Genomic DNA, 19,857 nt, shown 5'->3' on the forward strand with positions numbered 1-19,857 from the left:
AAGCAGTACAAGGGCCAGAGCTCTGGGCTGTCCGCCGTGTCCCTTCATGTATCACCTTCCCTTCACACAGGCCCTGAGCGACCGCTTCAGCGGTGAGATCCCCGATGACCAGATGGCACACAGCTCCTTTTTTCCAGATGAGTACTTCACCTGCTCTGTCCTGTGCCTCAGCTGCGGGTAAGTCCCCATCTTGGGCAAAGAGACTCAGAACGGTGCTTCGCAGACCTCACTGTGCGTGCAGATCATGTGGGGTCTGGTTAAATTAGATTGTGATTTAAGGGTGGGGTGGGGGCTGAGATGGGGTACTTCTAGCAAGTTCCCAGGTGATCCTGATGGTCTGGGGGCCATACTCTGAGGTTGCAGGGGATCTCAGGACACATGGTTATGAGGAATCCCCTGAAGATTCCAACCTGGTTTAGATGTAAAATTGACTGGTTTGGGTAATTTTTACCACAGAAAACTTTAGGTTGCCTGTTTTTCTATGTTTCTCTTACCAGAGCTTTCAATGGTAGTCATTCCATCCATTCACCTAATATTTGGTAGCCCGGTGTGTGCAAAGCACTAGGGTAGGTATTATTCCTAGTTGACTGCTTTCACAATGAGGGCAGATGCTTAGAGCACATTAGAATTATCCAGTGAGCGTTCAGAATTATTGAGGCCTGGGCCTCACCTCCAGGGGTTCTCATTTAACAGACCTGGGGTGGGGCCTCGGCACTGGTGCATTTAAAAGGCTCCTCAGATGATTCTGATACACAGCTCACTTGAGAACATTGAGTTAGGGCAGTATTCTCAAACTTTAATCCGCGTATGCATCACCTCAGGATTTCGTTAAATGCAGATTCTGAATCAGCTGGTCTGGGTGAGAGTCTGCATTTCCAACAAGCTCCCAGGTGATGCCTGTGCTGCTGGTCCATGGATCACACTTTGTTACGGGGGAACAGAGCAGTGATTCTCAGATTTTAGCATGCATCAGAAAAAACTGAAGGACATGTTAAAACAGATCGTTGGGCCTTGCCCCCAGTTTCTGATTCAGTAGGTCTGATGTAGGGCCCGAGAACTTGCACTTCTGATACGTTCCCAGGTGATGCTGATGTTGCTGGATGGGGACCACACTTTGAGGCTCACTGGATTAATTTGAGCCGTTAATGGCTCTTCAATCACAGTCTGGTGACTTGTCTGATGGAGCCCAGGGGATTTAAATGCAGTGTGTCTGGGTCAGATTGCAGACTGTGTCTTGCAGACACTCCCCCAGCTCTCCACTCCCTTCACCACTGCAGAGTCTTTGCTCTCATCAGGACTTCTGCTCCTGTCCTTCACATTCGTCCATACAGAGGAGACCTGAACCTTTTTTGTTATGAATGGCCTTTTTGCATTGATCCCTGTAGGCCACCTGCTGGGTCACCACCTTGGCTCTGGGTTTGTAAAAAGGACTTGGCTCTTCGATTATACAGTCTGGGCTACAATTATACAGTCTGGGCTGCGGAGAACTGGGCATTGTCTTGGAGAGGAAGGAGGGATGGTAATTGCCAGTGTGACGTGCCTTCCTTTAGCGGGCCCCATGAGCCCAGCAGGAGGCTTAGGATCTGTTAGATCATCACTTCTCCATGTTAACTGTGCCTCACTAGGGTTTCCAGAACTTTTCCTTCTATCACAGTGAAATTCTAAAGTCCCAGGCCCTGGTTTTGCGTTGTCAGGATAGCAGAGCTCACTGTTCATTTGGAAGGTTTTCTTGTTCAGCTTAAGCCTCCTTTTTATGCACTGCCAAATTTTGAGGGTCGGTTTTTGTTTTACATCTTGGCAGCCTGTTCTGGTTAAACTTCCCATTTCATGCTGTTTGGATTTTTGAGTTCCCTGAGGGCCATTCAGGTTTTATATCTGGTCAAGGTGGTGTCTTCTGGCTCCTCCGTTCCTACTGAGGGACCAGGTGGTTTTCCAAGAAGAGATTACTCCTTTGGCCCTTTCTCCTCACACAAGAGTAATAGTTGCTTTACCTGTGTAGTGATGTTGATTGCAAGTGTGAGAGAGGCACGTGGGTTTCTGAAAGAAACTGCCCTCTCTCTGCTCAGTATTCAGGGCCTGGTTAATTCTGGAGCTCTGGTTTTGGCCCTGGGTCTGGCTCAGGGTCAGAGACTCTTCAGCGTAAGCGGCGCTGGCTCCTTTTGGCGGCTTCACTGTCAGCTTTTGGGCTTCACTCAGGGCTGGATGTAAGAACAGCATGAATCATGGGAAAGAAGGAGTACCTCATGAAGCCAACAGCCGCTGCAGATACTCTCACCAGTATGACAACCGGGTTTTTACCTGCAAGGTGAGTCCACCCAGCTTCTTCCCTAGCAGCTGGCTTGCCGGCCACACTCTCCTTTTGGGAAGACTGGCTTGGGACCATTCTTTGCTGCATCCCAAAGTATTTGATACTCAAATTGAATATCTCTGGAACTTCTCTCCAGCTCTAACCATAAGAACTCACATGTCTGTTGCTGGGGACTCCTTGGTTTATTTTTTTAAGCTTCAATCCCCTTTATTTTGTTGAGCTTATATATGCAAGGGCCATCTACATTGATTATCATTCTTTTCTCTTTTTTTGCTGCACCGTGCAGCTTGTGGGATTTTAGTTCCCTGACCAGGGATGGAACCTGGGCCCTTGGCAGTGAGAGTGTGGAGTCCTAACCACTGGACCGCCAGGGAAATCCCATACATTGACTATTCATTCTTAAGAGCAGAAATGCTGTTCAGAAACCCAGTTTTGATAGATTTCTCCTGTCTGTGACAGGGATATAATTTATAGCCCAGTTTTGGGGCCCGGGATGGGTATACATTCAATTCATAATCATTTAGGGCACTGACTTCCTTTTTTTTTTTTATTTTTAAATTTATTTTATTTTTTTTTGCGGTACGCGGGCCTCTCACTGTTGTGGCCTCTCCCGTTGTGGAGCACAGGCTTGGGACGCGCAGCCTCAGCGGCCATGGCTCACGGGCCCAGCCGCGGGGCATGTGGGATCTTCCCAGACCGGGGCACGAACCCATGTCCCCTGCATCGGCAGGTGGACTCTCAACCACTGTGCCACCAGGGAAGCCCGAGGTTTTTTTTTAAACATCTTTATTGGAGTATAATTGCTTTACAATGGTGTGTTAGCTTCTGCTTTATAACAAAGTGAATCAGCTATACATATACATATGTCCCCATATCTCCTCCCTCTTGTGTCTCCCTCCTCCCCTCCCTATCCCACCCCTCTAGGTGGTCACAAAGCACCAAGCTCATCTCCCTGTGCTATGTGGCTGCTTCCCACTAGCTATCTGTTTTACATTTGGTAGTGTATATATGTCCATGCCACTCGCTCACTTCGTCCCAGCTTACCCTTACCACTCCTCGTGTCCTCAAGTCCATTTTCTACATCTGTGTCTTTATTCCTGTCCTGCCCCCAGGTTCTTCAGAACCATTTCTCTTTTTTTCTTTTTTTTTACATTCCATGTATATGTGTTAGCATATGGTATTTGTTTTTCTCTTTCTGACTTACTTCACTCTGTATGATAGACTCTAGGTGCATCCACCTCACCACAGATAACTCAATTTTGTTTCTTTTTATGGCTGAGTAATATTCCATTGTATATATTAGGGCACTGACCTCTTTAGAGAAAGACTTTCTTCTGCTGTGCTAAACTCAGGGTCTGTAAACCCTCCACTGGTGTGGTTTGTGGGCAGTGGGGCTGGACAGGGATGTGGAGAGGCCAGGGGGTCTGGTGGACAGAGTACAAGCTGGCAGAGTGCTCCATATTTCAGGCCTGCTACGAGAGAGGCAACGAAGTCAGCGTGGTGCCCAAGACGGCTGCTTCCACCGACTCCCCCTGGATGGGTCTCGCAAAATATGCCTGGTCTGGGTGAGTTTCAGCTACCGGTTGTTTGGTGTGTTTGTCTCTCCGGGCACCTGGTGGGGTTACAGTATCTATTTGCCTTCCTTGTAGGTACGTAATTGAATGTCCCAACTGTGGCGTGGTCTATCGTAGCCGGCAGTACTGGTTTGGAAACCAAGATCCTGTGGATACAGTGGTGCGGACAGAGATTGTGCATGTGTGGCCTGGAGTAAGAGCTGTTTTATTTTCCTGTTTTCTCTTGTATTGTCCAGTCCTGTGTGTGGGAAAGCAGAACTTGTTTACAATTAAGGTTAACCATGAATTTCAATATACTGGTGGTTTAGGAAAGTGTGATCTGGAGAGCCTTTCTTGTTCTACACCCTTAAATTTTTTCCATTTCTTCTTGTATAAATATTAGAAGCACAACTTTATTTATTTATTTATTTTAAAAAAATTTTTTTGGCTACACCAAGTCTTAGTTTCATCATGTGGGCTCTTAGTTGCAGCATGTGGGATCTAGTTCTCTGACCAGGGATCGAACCCAGGCCCCCTGTGTTGGGAGCGTGGAGTCCTAACCACTGGACCACCAGGGAAGTCCCTAGAAGCACAACTTTAAATAAATTAAATTTGCTGTATAGTTACATTGCCTTAGCAAATAAAACTTTATTTTTTCATATTCTCCTCACTCATTTTCCGTATGTGTATGTTTGTATAGATGCAGTTACAATTTGTGTGCCACTTTTTTCTCATACACAATTTTGCTTTGTTTCTACATTGTTTTCACTTTTCACAGTTCTCATTTGTAATTACTGTGTAATATTCTGTCTAGTATTACAGTTCGATTTCTTTCATGCTGTTTATGATTTTTTTTTTTATTATCGAAGAAAAGGCTATAGTGACCATCTTCATGTAAGAGAGACTTTGTTTTGGAGTATATTCTTCTTGAAGTATATTCTGAGAAGCAGAATTACTATGGATGGACCTTTACTGTTTTTAATTTGACTTTTGAATTCAAGATGTTGGAAAAACAAATCTGTTCATGAGGCAGTGATATGGTGCTTTCATTCTGCATTAAACCACCATTCACACTTGGAATTACCCATCAGTCACAACACATCCAAAACCTTTTTCCTTCATGGAAGAAAGATAAGCGATTTTCTCTAAGGGACTTATTTTACTTGGTTGGTGTTCCCCTTGCTGGGTGATTCCGGTCAGCCTAATAGGCCTATCTGCAGATCCACCTTTTAGCTTTCCTGGATCCTGCAGATACCAGAGAACTGAAGATTTCCTTATTGTTTTGTCATCTTCTTTCCAGTTTCCAGCTGCACTGGAATTGGCTGCTGTAGTGTGGTCTCATTTCTGCAGGCCGTCCCCTTGACATGATGGTCCAGGCCATTCTGTCCCAAGGATTTAACGTGGTCTTGAACTAGTATAACTTTCTCACTAGACTTCTTTGATCAATATCTTTTGTTTTCGATCTGTGTTCTTTCTTGTAAAAGCTATCATCCTTGTGGTAGTTTATATTCCAAGAAAACAGTAATACCAGTTTATTTTTAGGCTGTATTCCTCATAGTCCTTGGGATTAGGGAATATAGGCTCCTCCCCTTCTCTTTGTTCACTCATTCATCACCATACGTTGTTGAGTACTATGTGCCCAGAACTGAACTAGATACTTACAAAAAAGAAAAAGGATTATTGTTCTCAGTTCAGTCTAATAGGGAGTTGGATGTATAAAGAGACATTGCACTTACATGTGGAAATAGGATTTCTAGAGATGTGCAGATATTAGAGGAACTGAGATGAAGGGTTCCTAACCCAGTCTGGGGTGGGAGGCCGCCTGGAAGAGATGTCCTCTTTTTTTTAATAATTTATGTTAACCCTCTTATTTATTCACTTATTTTGGCTGCGTTGGGTCTTCATTGCTGCGCTCGGGCTTTCTCTAGTTGCAGCGAGTGGGGGCTACTCTTCGTTGTGGTGCGCGGCTTCTCATTGTGGTGGCTTCTCTTGTTGTGAAGCACGGGCTCGTAGTCTTCAGTAGTTGTAGCACGTGGGCTCAGTAGTTGTGGTGCACAGGCTTAGTTGCTCCGCGGCATGTGGTATCTTCCCAGACCAGGGCTCGAACCCGTGTCCCCTGCATTGGCAGGCGGATTCTTAACCACTGCGCAACCAGGGAAGCCCGAGGTGTCCTCTTTACATAAGTATTTCCTGGGTTGTGTATCTCACTTACAGCAAAGTAAGTTCTGAATTGAACAGTTGTACACCAAGTGTTATGGTCACCTTGAAGAGAATAATAATATCAGCAATGACTCATGGGTGTGATATTGTCTAGAAGCCAGAGGGATTCCTGGCCCATCCCCGTTCTTCTCTGCCAGGGAGTTTGTGGTTCTGAGTTGGCTGTGATGAGTGTGTAACTTGTTTGAGACCCCTCTCTCTCCTTCTTTTTACTCCCTTTGCTCAGAGCATGATGGGAACCTGCATTTTCATTTCAGACTGATGGATTTCTGAAGGACAACAACAATGCTGCCCAGCGCCTCTTGGATGGGATGAACTTCATGGCTCAGTCGGTGTCTGAGCTTAGCCTTGGGCCCACCAAGGCTGTGACGTCCTGGCTGACAGACCAGATCGCCCCTGCCTACTGGAGGCCCAACTCCCAGATCCTGGTATGGTGTGGCAGGATGCCCTGCATCCCTGGCACGGCCCGTTCTGCTTGTGCCGCTTTGCCCTGTCCTAAGCTTGCTCTGTGAGGGAGGCTCTGAATTTCTCTCTCGGATTAGCTCTCAGAGTGTTGGAAAGGGTGGGGTATGCCGAGGCAGCCGGTGTCCTCTTTGCCCACTGATTTCCCTTTGTTATTTTCCAAGTATTTTCCTTGCGGTGGATTTTAGTTTCTTTCCCTGCAAGGGCCAGTTATTATTGGTCAGATGTCTGAGGTCATACGTATAGAATCTGGAGGAAAAGGGGCCATTAGAGGTCATTTAGGGTCATCCTCAGCTTGAGACATAAACCTCATGGCACCTACAGAAAGGGAGCACCCAGCTTTGGCCCAAGCACTTGTGACAGGAAACCCGTTCCTCATCAGCTTCCCAGAGGCTCTTTTGAGAAGCCGTGAAAGCAGTGAATCCTCATGGCTCTCTTAGCTGGGATTGGTGTAGTCCCTTCTGGAACCCTGTGACTCAGCCAGATGGATTTGGTACCTTTCCAGGCACTTCTTGGAAGAAAATGTTAATCACCGCTGTGCTTCAGTAGTGGGTATTTTCATGTGGCTGGAGATCTTAGGTCCCATCCTTTGGGATCATCGGGGTCCTGCCATTCCCAGATGGTCCTGGGCATCTCCCCCGGGTTGACTTTCTCAGCTGAGCAGACATGAATGTTACCTGCCTCTCTGTTTTGGGCTTGGAACAGAGCTGCAACAAGTGCGCTACATCCTTTAAAGATAACGACACCAAGCATCACTGCCGGGCCTGTGGGGAGGGCTTCTGTGACAGCTGTTCATCCAAGACCCGGCCAGTGCCGGAGCGGGGCTGGGGCCCTGCGCCCGTGCGGGTGTGTGACAACTGCTATGAAGCCAGGAATTCCCAGTTAGGTAACGTGGGGCCCGGGAACTGCATGGGTGGAGGGGGAACCTCTCTCCTTGGCACTGGGTGTTGGGAACGGGACTCCCACCTGCCTGACCCTGTTCCTCACCACGTCACTCTTCTGAGAGTAGTTGCTCCCCGGTCTTGCCCAGTTATCCTCTAAGCTCTTTGTTAACAGGGTCCTGGGGTGCTATTCCTTCCGGGGCGGGGGGGGGAGGGGGCGTGTTAAACCTGTCCTGTGTTTACCACAGGCTTTAGACTGAGTCTTATCTCTGGAGGAGGTTCTAGGTCATGCTCCTTGAACCCTTCTGGCTCACTGTAAAGGAAGGTTATAAAATAGCCCCAGAGGGTTGAGGTAAAGGACTAACAGATCTCACCGGCTGCAGTGTTGGTGCCCATAGCCCAGACCCTTGCCATCCTTGCAGGACAGCACAGTGGTACCCTGGGAGAAGCATCCAGAATGCTCTGCTGTTGCCCCTGAGTTTTCCATTTGGGAAATGACTAAGAGATAACAGCTTTTCCTTCATCATTGTCTGCAGATGTTACTGAGGCACAGGCAGACGATGAAGGCGGGACGCTGATTGCTCGGAAGGTGGGCGAGGCCGTGCAGAACACTTTGGGAGCTGTGGTGACAGCCATTGACATACCACTAGGTGGGCCTGGCAGTGCCTCTCTTGGGTGCAGTGTATGTGGGATGAGGGCTTTCATAGTGCCTTGGGCTGTTGTTTTGTCAAAGTCTTACTGACCTAGATTGAGTTGGGCAGCAAGGAAGTGACTGAAAATTTACATTTGCTTCTGCTGAATACCTTGGTGGTTTCATGTTTATTCCTGGAGGCCATCCTCTTATATCATTTATTGCTGCATAACAAACTACCTGAAAATGTAAAGGCTTAAAACAACCCGCATTTTATCATGTCTCACAGGAAGGGCAATTATTTTGCTCCAAGTGGCATTGACTGGAATTACTGCTGGATTTTCCAGTTTGGTAGCTGGACTGGTCTCGAGGGGCCAAGCCAACCTCACTTACATGCTGGGTAGCCTGGCAGGGATGCCTCGAAGGCTGGGCTCAGGAGAACTCCCCCCGCCATTCCCCATATTCTCCAGGCCTCTCCACGTGGTTTCTCCAGTGGTGGTGGGCTTCTTACATGGTGGCTCAGGACTCTGAGACAGGCCTGGGCCTAGAAACTGGCTCTTCTGCTACAGTCTGCTGTAGTCACAGAGCCTGCCTAGATTCGAGGGAGGGGGCAGGTTATCAAAGAATTTGTGGCTGTCTTTAATCCGCCACACCAGCCAAACTGTTATTCCTTTAAGATTTAAGACAGCCACTCACCTCTGAATGTGAGGGGTGCTTATAACCAGGATGGGAAGAGGGAGAGGAAGGGAAGCCCGCCAGCGTGTGGAGGGCTTAGGCAGGGCTGGCCGGGCCTAGGGTATTTAAGCCCATTGTAGGGGAGAGACCAAGGGTTCCTGGGTGGGTGTGATGGAAACTGCTTGGATTAGATTTAATCACTGTGGCTCACAGAATGAGCTGATGATGAGTTTTTGACTTCAGGGTGTGGGAATAGATGGATTTGTCGAGGCTTGATGCTCAGGTTGCATCTGCTCTCAGGGGTAACCGGGAGAGGCAGGGGCTGCCCTTGGCACAAAGTCTGCCAACTGTGCTCACAGGTGCTCACCTGCTGAGCCCTCACTGGCCATTGGGTCCCAGTGCATCAGACACATTATTTCTTGTAATCCTGTAACCACTTTTGAAGGTGTGTTGTTAAAGATGAGTAAACTAAGGCCCTGAGAATTTAAGGAACTTCTTAATCCCGCAGCTACCAACTGACTTAGGCTCAGTGGAACTGGGGTGAAGGTATGTCCTGACTCCAAAGCCCAAAGCTCTTTATTGTTACTCCATTGGTTCTTAATTCAGCCCCACTTTAGGCTCACCTGGAGAGCTCAGTAGATACACAAATGTCAGTGCCTAGGTCCCAGCCCCAGAGATCCTGACCTGGGTGGTAGGCGGTGAAGGAGACCTGGGTGGAAGGGGGTGATCTGTGTGCAGTTAGACTGAGAACCAGTGAGTGTCTGCGGATGGCTTCTTGCCTCGTGGAACTCGGGGTGATGGGTCCCACGTGTGCCGCCTGCCATGGTTCCTTCCGTGCTGCAGGTCTGGTGAAGGATGCGGCCAGGCCGGCGTACTGGGTACCAGACCATGAGATCCTGCACTGCCATAACTGCCGGAAGGAGTTCAGCGTCAAGCTTTCCAAGCACCACTGCCGGGCCTGCGGACAGGGCTTCTGTGACGAGTGTTCCCACGACCGACGGGCTGTCCCCTCTCGAGGCTGGGACCATCCTGTCCGAGTCTGCTTTAACTGCAATAAAAAGCCTGGTGACCTTTAACCCCAGCTCCCTCTCCGAGTCCTTCACAATTCCTTAGGTTCTCAGGGTTAGAAATGAAATCTCGCTGAGGTAGGCCCTCCTCCTGGTCACCTGTTGTGGTATGTGTCCTCTCTGCTCATCCTGAGGCCACTTTCCCACGGTGGGGGGTAGGACAGATGGCGAGCCAGGGTGAGCCTGGTGGCGGGCCTGAAGGCACGAACCCCTCAGGGCAGGGGACCGAGCAGCTTATAGCGAAGGGGAACGAACCTGAATCCATCGCATTTTATTTCAGTTAAAAGACACACACACACACACACACACACACACACACACACACACACACACACACACACACACACACACACACACACACACACACACACACACACACACACACACACACACACACACACACACACACACACACACACACACACACACACACACACACACACACACACACACACACACACCCCCCCCCCCCCCCCCGTATATACATATGAAAGGAACATGGAGTGTATTCAGGCTGCTGCTGGCTGTGAAGACCTGCACAGTCTGTCCCCAGCACAGAATCAGGTGGCAGTGGCAGCAGGTCTTCCCCACAAAACCGAGCCATGTCCAAGGCCACTGCGTTGCTAGTCACCTTTTGCTGCTTCTTTCCGAGCCTTCGAAGCCTTCATGCCCCTCAGCTGCTGGGGCAAGTGAGCTTCCCAGGTACTTCTCGCTTGGGATAGCCTGTGGAGGATCTCCCTGGGCCCTCCAGAGTCGGATCCCAATTCCTTGCCTAGGCCTGTCGTGGTCAGAGACCACCCAGCTTAGCATGCAGGTCATGGATGGGTGGCAGGTGGGGGGTACGGGCCTCAGACCTCAGAAGTCCAAGTGCAGGTGACGCGATGGCCCTCATACAGGGGGAACACGGAAGGAGATGGGCCTTCCCCAGTGTTTCCTGCTTGTTGATGCTTCCGTCTATGCGAGCACTTGGCTTTCCCTGCCCAGAAATAGAGCACCTGCTTCCCTCCCCTACCAACCCCCTTGAGCCCACCATCTACTGAGTGTTGCACTAGGGTTTTTGCTTGTTTTGAAGCATCTTAATTCTTTATTCCCAGACACACGACCCCTCTAGCTGTTGGAGGGGTGATCATGAGAAATATTCCAGGGAAACAGAGCACAGAATGGACTGTTAGTGGGGTTTTTTTTTTAAGTATATATAAATATTTCAACAGACCACTAAGAAAAAATTCTCTCTCCGGTCCTGGCAAGAGAAATCAGATGAACTTTGTTTCTCAAGAGCTGGGACATCCATTTCTATTGTGACTGGAAAGAGACTGTTGTGCTGAAATGCTGTCATCATGGTGGATTTTATCGTCAGTGGCCAAAAATTAAGAATTAAAAGTGACACAGTTCTTGACTGAACTGGTGGGTGGGCCGAGCTTCAGGGAGGTGCGTGGCGTGAGTGTTACTGTAACGTGAGCCCTGGAATGTGTTGGTCCCTCTCAGACCTGCTTCCTTACTGCCTCCTATGGCCTATGACCGAGGCCCTGCTCTAGTACTGTGTATTATTAAATTCGCCGTTATAAAGGAATCTTCCTGCGGAATATGGACTGTGCTGCTTCTTTCCTTTAACTTCATCCGTGTATCTTGCTACCTCTTTCTAGTTAAGAAAGTAGCTGGTGGCTTTTAGAGCAGAAGCCAAGTGAGAGGTATATTTTACCTGTAAATACCTCAGTTTATTCCCCGGCAAATCCTCTGTCATCACAGAAGAGAGTAGGTGTTACTAGTGACCTATGGAAACCCTGGGAAAAGACTTTTCTCGCTTTGTACCTGTCGCTTTTTGTTCCTCTGCCCTGCCTTGCTTTGTCTGTTCAGCTCCTGTTGAACAACCGCTATCCACTGTCTCCTGTTCTGTCATTTAGGGGCGCCCCTGAGCATGGGAGGATGCTGGACCACATAGGGAGGATGCTGGACCACATAGGGAGGATGCATAAAAGTCTTCCGAACTCTCTTCCTTACACTAGTCAGACCGGTAGAGGAAAAGAAGGTAACCCGGTGTCAAACTAACCAAAGGTTCTCTTTTCTTGCCCTACATACCCAGGGTTCATCTTTTTCTTTTCTTTTTTTAAAAAATTAATAATTTTTTTGGCGGTACGCAGGCTTCTCACTGTTGTGGCCTCTCCCGTTGCGGAGCACAGGCTTCGGATGTGCAGGCTCAGCGGCCATGGCTCACGGGCCCAGCCGCTCTGCGGCATGTGGGATCTTCCCGGACCAGGGCACGAACCCGCGTCCCCTGCATCGGCAGGCGGACTCAACCACTGCGCCACCAGGGAAGCCCCAAAATTAACTAACTTATTTTTGGCTGCATTGGGTCTTTGTTGCTGCACCCGGGCTTTCTCTACTTGCGGCGAGCGGGAGCTACTCTTTGTTGCGGTGCACTGGCTCTAGGCACGTGGGCTTCAGTAGTTGTGGCACACGGGCTCAGTGGCTGTGGCTCATGGGCTCTAGAGTACAGGCTCAGTAGTTGTGTCACATGGGTTTAGTTGCTCTCAGCATGTGGGATCTTCCCAGGCCAAGGCTTGAACCCGTGTGCCCTGCACTGGCAAGTGGATTCTTAACTACTGCGCCACCAGGGAAGTCCCAGAAAATTATCTTAAGGAGATCTTAAACTTCCAGAGGAAAAGTAAAAATTCCATTCCCTCCAACACATGGGGCCTAATAGATTTCTTGAGCAGGAGACCCCGTTGGCTCTGCTACTTATTAGCAGGAGACCTTGGACAAATTGCTTTATTCTCAGCTTTTTCTTTGGTATATAGGAGTGACCTTCACGTGCTTCGTAGGGTTCTAAGAATTAAAAGGGAATAATGCTGGCAAAAATGGTTCATTCAACATACTAAGTGTCTAGATGTGGCAAGTGCTGGGGAAACTAAGCTTCCTCGAGGTTTCTGTGAAGCTGAGACTCAACAGATGAAAGGAGTGGAGGACAGCTTGAGCAGAGGCCCAGATGACGGAGGGACTTGTAACATGTGTCCTGAGAGCACCAGGTGGGAGGTGGAGAAGGGGCAACAGGGTGAGGCACATGTGATCAAATCTCAAGATGCCGCACATTTTATTCCGAGGTACAAGAAGGCGTTGAGTGCAGGGATCTTTGGGAAGGTCATTCCCGTGGCAGTGGCCATGTGGTGGGTGGCCTGGAGAGGCAGACTTAAAGGAGTGGGCCCAGGGAATTCCCTGGAGGTCCAGTGGTTAGGACTCTGTGCTTTCACTGCCAACGGCCCAGGTTCAATCCCTGGTCGGGGAACTAAGATCCCACAAGCAGCGTGGCGTGGCCCAAGAAAATAAATAAAAATGAAAGGAAAGGCTTTTACTAACATACATGAATGGAGAAATGGAAGAAGAAACTGAGTTTAGCCTGCAGTTGTTTTCAGAGGTGGTAACATGGAAGATTTAGACCAGGGCAGATCGAGGGCTGACAGGTAAGTGGGGCTTACTTGGTCTCTGGGTGCCCTTGTTGGGGGACACCAAGTGTTGATCTGTGGACATTTCTGGTAACCAGTTTGTGCCACTGTTCTCATCTGTTTAGAAGGCTACAGCAAGCAAACAGCAAAGGGTTTATTGGAGCTCAGTGCTGCTGCCACCACCCCCTGCTCATTCGCTACCTTTCACTGTCACCTGGGGAATGGGGCAAAATGCCCCAACAGACCTGCAAGTGAAAAATGCTTCCAGACTGTGCAACATACTAATCTTTGGGACACTAAGAAGCAAACATACCAAAATGCTTAATCAGCTTCTCTGCCGAGTTTAACCACTTCTCATATACTCTAGACCAGGGGTCCCCAACCCCTGGGCCGCAGACCCGTATTGGCTGGTGGCCTGTTAGGATCTGGGCCGCACAGCGGGAGGTGAGCTGCGGGCAAGCGAAGCTTCATCTGCTGTTGTTCCCCCGCCCCGCCCCCCACCCTGGTCCGTGGAAAAACCGTCTTCTGCAAAACCGGTCCCTGGTGCCAAAAAGGTTGGGGACTGTTGCTCTAGACCAAATGTTAGGTGCAGTGACTGCTCACTAAAGATAAAGAACAGATTTTGAAGATGTCCCCCACCTCCTTTTCTTAAAAGCCTAAGGGAAACATAAAACTAATTCTTTGACAACTGTATTTGCCTAGCAAGAAATTTGGGCTATGGCACAGCTGATGAGTTAGGGAGGTATATAGGGATAGAGCCCCACATGTCAGAACTCACCAGGTATTCTGAGTAGTCAGTCGTCTCCACTGTCTGTGAGATCAAAGTTGGACTGAATAGCCACAGCTCCATTGAAATAGTACAGAATAGTGGCAAAGGCTCTTCACCAGAGGTGCAATACCAGTGACTGTAAAGAGCAGATCATGTAATGAACAAACTAGTATGTTGTGAGAACTTTTAACTTTGGGGGCAAAAGTATGAGTGATATTAGGGTCATGGCTCAGCACTTATGCTTTTTTGTGCTCTTGGGGAGGGGCATGTCACCAAAATTAATCCAAAAGACCCTGCTGTGACTGCGGTCACCACGAACCTTCAATCATACAGCTATTTCCTGGGACCTATGTGCAGGTCGGTATGCCAAGGCTGTAAAGATACAGGGGTGATGTCTCAAAGATTAAACAAACACCTAAGAAATTTGGTAACTGGCAAGCTTCTTAGTCTTTGGTGAGTGCCAGAAAAGTTCATTTACTTAGCAATTAAATATGAAATGTTAGCACTGCATGTTTACACTCGCACCAAGCCACTTTGTGATTTCTCCTTAGCACTAGCTGTGTGTGATACACAAGTACTGTCAGCAAATAGAGGAGTGTGGAAAGTAGAGAACGTGATCTCTTCTGGTTCCAAGTCCCAGCTCTCCACTTAACAGGTCTGCGTGGAGGCAAGTCATTCAATTTCTCTGTGCCCAGAAAATGATGCTAATAATTTTTATGTCATTACTACTGTCCTACCTCCTTCATACGTTGTTTTAAGGATCAAGTCAGCTAAGGTGGAGGAAAGTTATTTATAAAACCTAAGGCACTAAAAGTATTTGTTGTCACATATTGCTCATCTACCAGATGACCAATCTGATACTCTCATGTTTTTTGGATTGCTCTCTCTGTACCTAGTAGGGTTCTGGCAGGACACAGATGCATAACACTCAAGGGGGTAACTGAAGAGAGTTCAACTGGTGAAGCACCCTGGGCTAGCAACAGTGAGATGCAATTATTAGCCGTAGGTCTGAAGGGACAAATGGAGAGAAGTTACTGGAATCCAGAGAGCTGTGTTCCAGCAGAAGCTGTAGACTTGGGTAGAGGAACACAACCACAGCCCACCACACCCCAGCAGAAGGGGAGTCAGGGAACTAACAATCCCTCAGTCTTCTGCCTTCTGCTTTCCTGCTGCTACATCCCATAGGCTGAACCCACCCTGGGCCAGGGAGCCTGCTGAGGTAGTCCATAGCTTCTTGGGGCACAGGAACAAGTGGAAGCTTTCCAGCAGAGCCATTAAAACTGGTCTCAGTTTCTTCCTCACACTGGGTTTGAGCAGATGTTGGTTTGATGCTACAGCAGCCAAGCATCACGATCTTCTAAACCATTAACAGAAGCAACATGCCATGTCTGGTTCTTTCTACGTTCTAGTTTATTGTTTGGTAGAAAGGCTCTTTGTATTAACGCGTTGTATAAACATCTCACAAACTGCTCCTCCTAGATTACAAAAGTCAAAGCCAATTTTCTTTGAGATGGGGTCCTTGAATCTGACATTCAGGTCACCATGATAGAAACAGGAGCTGCTGTACCTAACATTCTGGAAGGTACTTCAACATATGCATGCTAAGGCCTGTCTAGCATCTAAAAGGATCCATCTTTCCTTACAATGCCTATACATGGTAATGAATGAGAATCCCAGAGATCTGACACTGGTTATCGAGTGAGTTTGAGAAGGCTAGTTTAATGATTCCCAACTCAGCCGTAAAATCTCTATAGAGACTCAGATAAATGACTCCCCCTTCTCTCCAGCTGGCTTTCTCAAGTATAGATGCATGTCTTTCTGGGACCCAGGCACTGACTGTCAACAGTCTCACCCAGTTTCATCATTAGGCTTCTTGAAAGGGCTTTTGGTGAAAGCAGCAGCTTTAGTTATTGTCAATCTTCAGCCCTTAGAAAAGTATTTTTTGTTAAAAAAAAAAAAAAAAGGTGGAGGAACTATTCTAAGGAATTCAACAAGGAAATAGGTACCTTTTATGAAAAGGACTTTTAAGCTTCTTGAACCCACAACTTAACTGAAATAACTGAAGTGTCTCCACGTAACATATAGCACCTTTTCCCCGGCAGCTGGACGGATGGGATATGCACACACAAGAGCATCCATCTGAAATGCCCTCACTGAAAATGGCAATTGTGGCAAAAATATGGCTACCTATGCTCCCCTGAGTCACATCCACGGCTCTCCAGGCTGCAACCTGCAGAATTAGCTGTAGGAGAAGCAGTAAAGGTCCTGTCGGATGGCCATGAGCAGCCCTGGCGCTCCCCGGAAGCCCCCGAGCCGAGAAGAGAAGGCCACACTGGGAATGTCGGCCTTGGAAGTGGGGTGTGGGGAGGGTATGGTTCTGAGCAGCTGGGCATCATGGAGGCTCCAGATTCTCGTGTAGCAGTCCTGGCCCACTAAGAAAGAGGGAAGACACGCAGCAAGTTAGTGAGAGAATGCAGAGAGCCTGTGTACCTGTGGCCCTGGCTTCTATGATTCCTAAGGGCTAAAGGTGATTTCACATGAGCCAAACAAACTCACAAATGGAAATTATTTCTACTGATAAGATGTCCCTTTTGAAAATTAAAGTTACAGGACTTCCCTGGTGGTGCAGTGGTTAAGAATCCACCTGCCAATGCAGGGGACACGGGTTCAAGCCCTGGTCCGGGAAGATCCCACATGCCGTGGAGCAGCTAAGCCCATGCGCCACAACTACTCAGCCTGCTACAACTATTGAAGCCTGCGCGCCTAGAGCCCATGCTCCACAAGAGAAGCCACCGCAATGATAAGCCCACGCACCGCAATGAAGAGTAGCCCCCACCCGCCTCAACTAGAGAAAGCCTGTGCACAGCAACGAAGACCCAACGCAGCCATAAATGAATGAATGAATGAATAAGAAAAAGAAAATTAAAGTTACAGGTTGCCCTGGTGCTCTAGAACCACTGATTGCAGGTGTTCAAAGTGACAAGATGCACTGGCTGGCTGTGACACCCTGGGGTGTTCACGGGGCATCTTGGCTATCGGGTGACCCATTCTGCTTTTCTTGGTGACAAGGGCTATTCAAGAGGGAGCCCAGGCCACCTGTTCTAGATGACATGCAGCTGATTTCCTTTTTATGAGAGAGTAACCAGGAAGATCTCATAACTTCATTACATCCTGGGGACAAATCAGGTGACAACTCTCCCCAGAGCATTTTCTGGTTTAATGATTCAGTTCATAAGACTTCATAGTCTTTCAGCGTTCATAGTTGAGAGGAATCTGATACCTGACACCACTGGTTACAGCAACTCAGATAGGAAATATGTGCTACTGGAGATCTTCAGGGGGAGAAGGGCAGACCTTAGGCATCATGGATTTTAGTGTGCTTTTGACCATCTGAGTTGACTCTGACCTTAGCTGTGGTTCATTCAGGTTGTACAATTCAAGGATTACTGCAGCCAGCTCACTCCCCACATCTGCCTCTCAACAAGGCTCATATCTTTTCTACTGTCCAGAACACAGAAACTCTCTGGAGATGAAAATTTGTGGAAAACAGACTTAAGGAAGCTAATTACTGGTGGTGGTGACAGTAGTAAATAAGTCTAAGGAAGTTCTAGCCAAGTGATGCTTCTTAGCCACAGAAAGTTTCATCGCAAATGAATACTTTCCGTAGGAATTAGAAAATTTGACATCTGTGAAGACTGGAAACATATTCCTTAATGCCAAGGGCCTACTATTTCGTTTGTCAAACTGCCAAATAATCATATAATCTGTGATCAACTTGTTAACTCCTTTCAAGGGGGTTTGCTGCTAGAAAGCTCTGCTTCTATTCTACAAATCATGGGTTCACAGCAGTGGTGTTAAAGGAACCAGGTTCCTTTACAATGACCTCCATCTCTTTTCTCAGCATCCTCTGGTGGAAACGGGAGCACAAAGAACAGGGAGCCCAAGCTTTTCGACAGGACAGCTGCACGATGGGATTGAGGGTCACACTGAATGCTGACCTGGTGAATAGGCTTAAACTCCACACCCAGGGCTCCTAAACCACTGTTTTATTGCTCCTCCCTCATCTGTAACTGAAGTGACATTTGCCCAGTCACGTGGGGACACAGGGCTATCCACCTGGTGAGTGTTAAAACTGTTGCTTACTAATGTCCAACTCTACATCCTATCTTAACTCCCTGACCCCAACTGTCCAAAATCCCCTTTATTCAGTTTCGTTTTAGAGTAATTTCTCCCTTATCTGCTTAAGTTGCTGGCGCTCCTAAGGGACAGTGTTTGATGGGATGATCTCCTCCTCCCCAGGTACCTGCCACCACGATTCCTTCTTCCTCATGCACGTGCAGGGGCAGGTGGGCATACTCGTTCACGTGCCCTTCGTACTGCCTAATACACTTAGTGGTCCTCAGGTCCCACAGCTTGATCTGTGGGAAGAAGCACAAGGGGCGGTTAGGGAGGGTCCAACAGGTACACTGGTGAAGCCCAGGCACGAAGCCAGAGAGGGCGAGGTGGTCTCCAAAGACCTCTTCAAGTTAGAAAATATGTCTCAAACCCCCGAGCCACAGAGTCCATCAAAAGCACCATGACCAGTTTCACGTCTGTTTAGACCAGATTCGGCTCCCAGCGGGCAGCAAAGCAGCTGCCCCGCACAACTCCCAACTCCCCTGGTCTCCAGACGCCTTTCCCCGGCCGCCATCTGACGTCAGGGTCTCTCCTACAGAGCCCCTCCCCCCACCCAGAGCCAGCTCCAGCGGCTGGAGAAAGTCAGTGGTATCCGTACCGTTCCAGCCATGTCGGATGCCATCAGGCATTGCTCCTCTTGCAGGATTTGCACAGAGGTAACTGCTGAGTCATGTAACAGGCGGGTGGCTTTCCAGCCCTTGCCCTGATTTCGACAACGGAGATCAATGGCAAAGATTTCGCCGGAACGACAGCCATTAAACAGCAAAGGAGCCTGCGGAAAGGGGGCCTGCTCAGTACCTCCCTCCCAAGGCTGGGAGGGGTGTGCCCTCCAGAATACACCCCTGCCTCCCCTCCCCTATCCCAGCCCCTAGGTCAGAGGTATGCGTGGAGCAGGTTGGTTAGGGTTTGAGCCTCAGTGGAGATGGAAGGGCTCCTTATCAAAGGGTCAAGAACTGGACACCATGAGTCCCTCCAGTGTCCTCCCCGCTGGCTGCCAACTGGCCCCTAAGGCCTCACCCTGAACCCCTCCCCGTGAAGTGAGGGTGTGCCCCCACTCCTCCCAGGTCGTTAGTGAGAAGCTGGGTGATGAGAGTGGAGTAAGACAGATCAGAAATCCTGGTAAGACATGGGGTCCCAGACTGAGTGGGAAGATGGCTGAAGAAACCTGAATAATGAATTCTGTGCTTATTGCCCAAAGCAGGTTGGCACATCTTCCACCCTTTTAAAGAAAGGTGGCATTTTTTTTTTTTTGCGGTATGCCGGCCTCTCACTGCTGTGGCCTCTCCCGCTGCGGAGCACAGGCTCCGGACGCGCAGGCCCAGCGGCCATGGCTCACGGGCACAGCCGCTCCGCTGCATGTGGGATCCTCCCAGACCGGGACACGAACCCGCGTCCCCCGCATCAGCAGGCAGACTCTCAACCACTGCGCCACCACGGAAGCCCGAAAGGTGGCATTTTCTGCAGGTCAAGTCTTTGAAACGTAGTAATGACTAGAATTTTGATTTTTAAATTTATAAAATGTGTAACTTGACAGCTGCAGATAAAAGTGTTATGAATTGGGACATACTTAATTTATACATTAAAAAGTTTTACTGTCCTGCTGGCTAATCCAAGTACTCAAGAATTGCTAACAATTCATAAGTTGTTTAAAGGCAGCTGAGCCACACCCTTCCGGATCAGC

The 19,857-nt window shown here is 48.6% G+C and overlaps 2 protein-coding genes across 20 annotated transcripts in view; one reads left to right on the forward strand and one right to left on the reverse strand.

The window, feature by feature from the left end:
• ZFYVE1 (zinc finger FYVE-type containing 1) overlaps positions 1 to 11,377 on the forward strand; it is a 49,049-nt gene extending 37,672 nt beyond the window's left edge. For 4 of the 5 annotated variants that reach the window (XM_033850943.2, XM_033850942.2, XM_033850944.2 and 1 more), the window contains exons 5-12: positions 71 to 177; positions 2,197 to 2,305; positions 3,776 to 3,873; positions 3,958 to 4,075; positions 6,336 to 6,506; positions 7,246 to 7,426; positions 7,958 to 8,071; positions 9,571 to 11,377. In XM_033850943.2, the coding sequence (XP_033706834.1) occupies positions 71 to 177; positions 2,197 to 2,305; positions 3,776 to 3,873; positions 3,958 to 4,075; positions 6,336 to 6,506; positions 7,246 to 7,426; positions 7,958 to 8,071; positions 9,571 to 9,803 (1,131 nt within the window). In that variant the 3' untranslated portion in view covers positions 9,804 to 11,377. Of the gene's footprint in view, positions 1 to 70; positions 178 to 2,196; positions 2,306 to 3,775; positions 3,874 to 3,957; positions 4,076 to 6,335; positions 7,427 to 7,957; positions 8,072 to 9,570 lie in introns of those variants that run through there. The other variant, XM_073800285.1, reaches the window with a different exon arrangement.
• Positions 1 to 19,857, reverse strand: part of DCAF4 (DDB1 and CUL4 associated factor 4) — a 54,229-nt gene that overhangs the window by 9,491 nt on the left and 24,881 nt on the right. For 6 of the 15 annotated variants that reach the window (XM_073800286.1, XM_033850947.2, XM_033850946.2 and 3 more), the window contains 3 exons: positions 16,188 to 16,432; positions 14,010 to 14,136; positions 10,969 to 13,360 (listed from right to left, as the gene is read on the reverse strand). In XM_073800286.1, coding sequence (XP_073656387.1) covers positions 13,181 to 13,360; positions 14,010 to 14,136; positions 16,188 to 16,432 — 552 coding nt within the window. In that variant the 3' untranslated portion in view covers positions 10,969 to 13,180. The other 9 variants (XM_019921824.3, XM_073800288.1, XM_033850953.2 and 6 more) reach the window with 9 other exon arrangements.

The sequence above is a fragment of the Tursiops truncatus genome, chromosome 2 (assembly GCF_011762595.2).
Source record: "Tursiops truncatus isolate mTurTru1 chromosome 2, mTurTru1.mat.Y, whole genome shotgun sequence".
In the NCBI taxonomy this organism is placed as follows: domain Eukaryota; kingdom Metazoa; phylum Chordata; class Mammalia; order Artiodactyla; family Delphinidae; genus Tursiops; species Tursiops truncatus.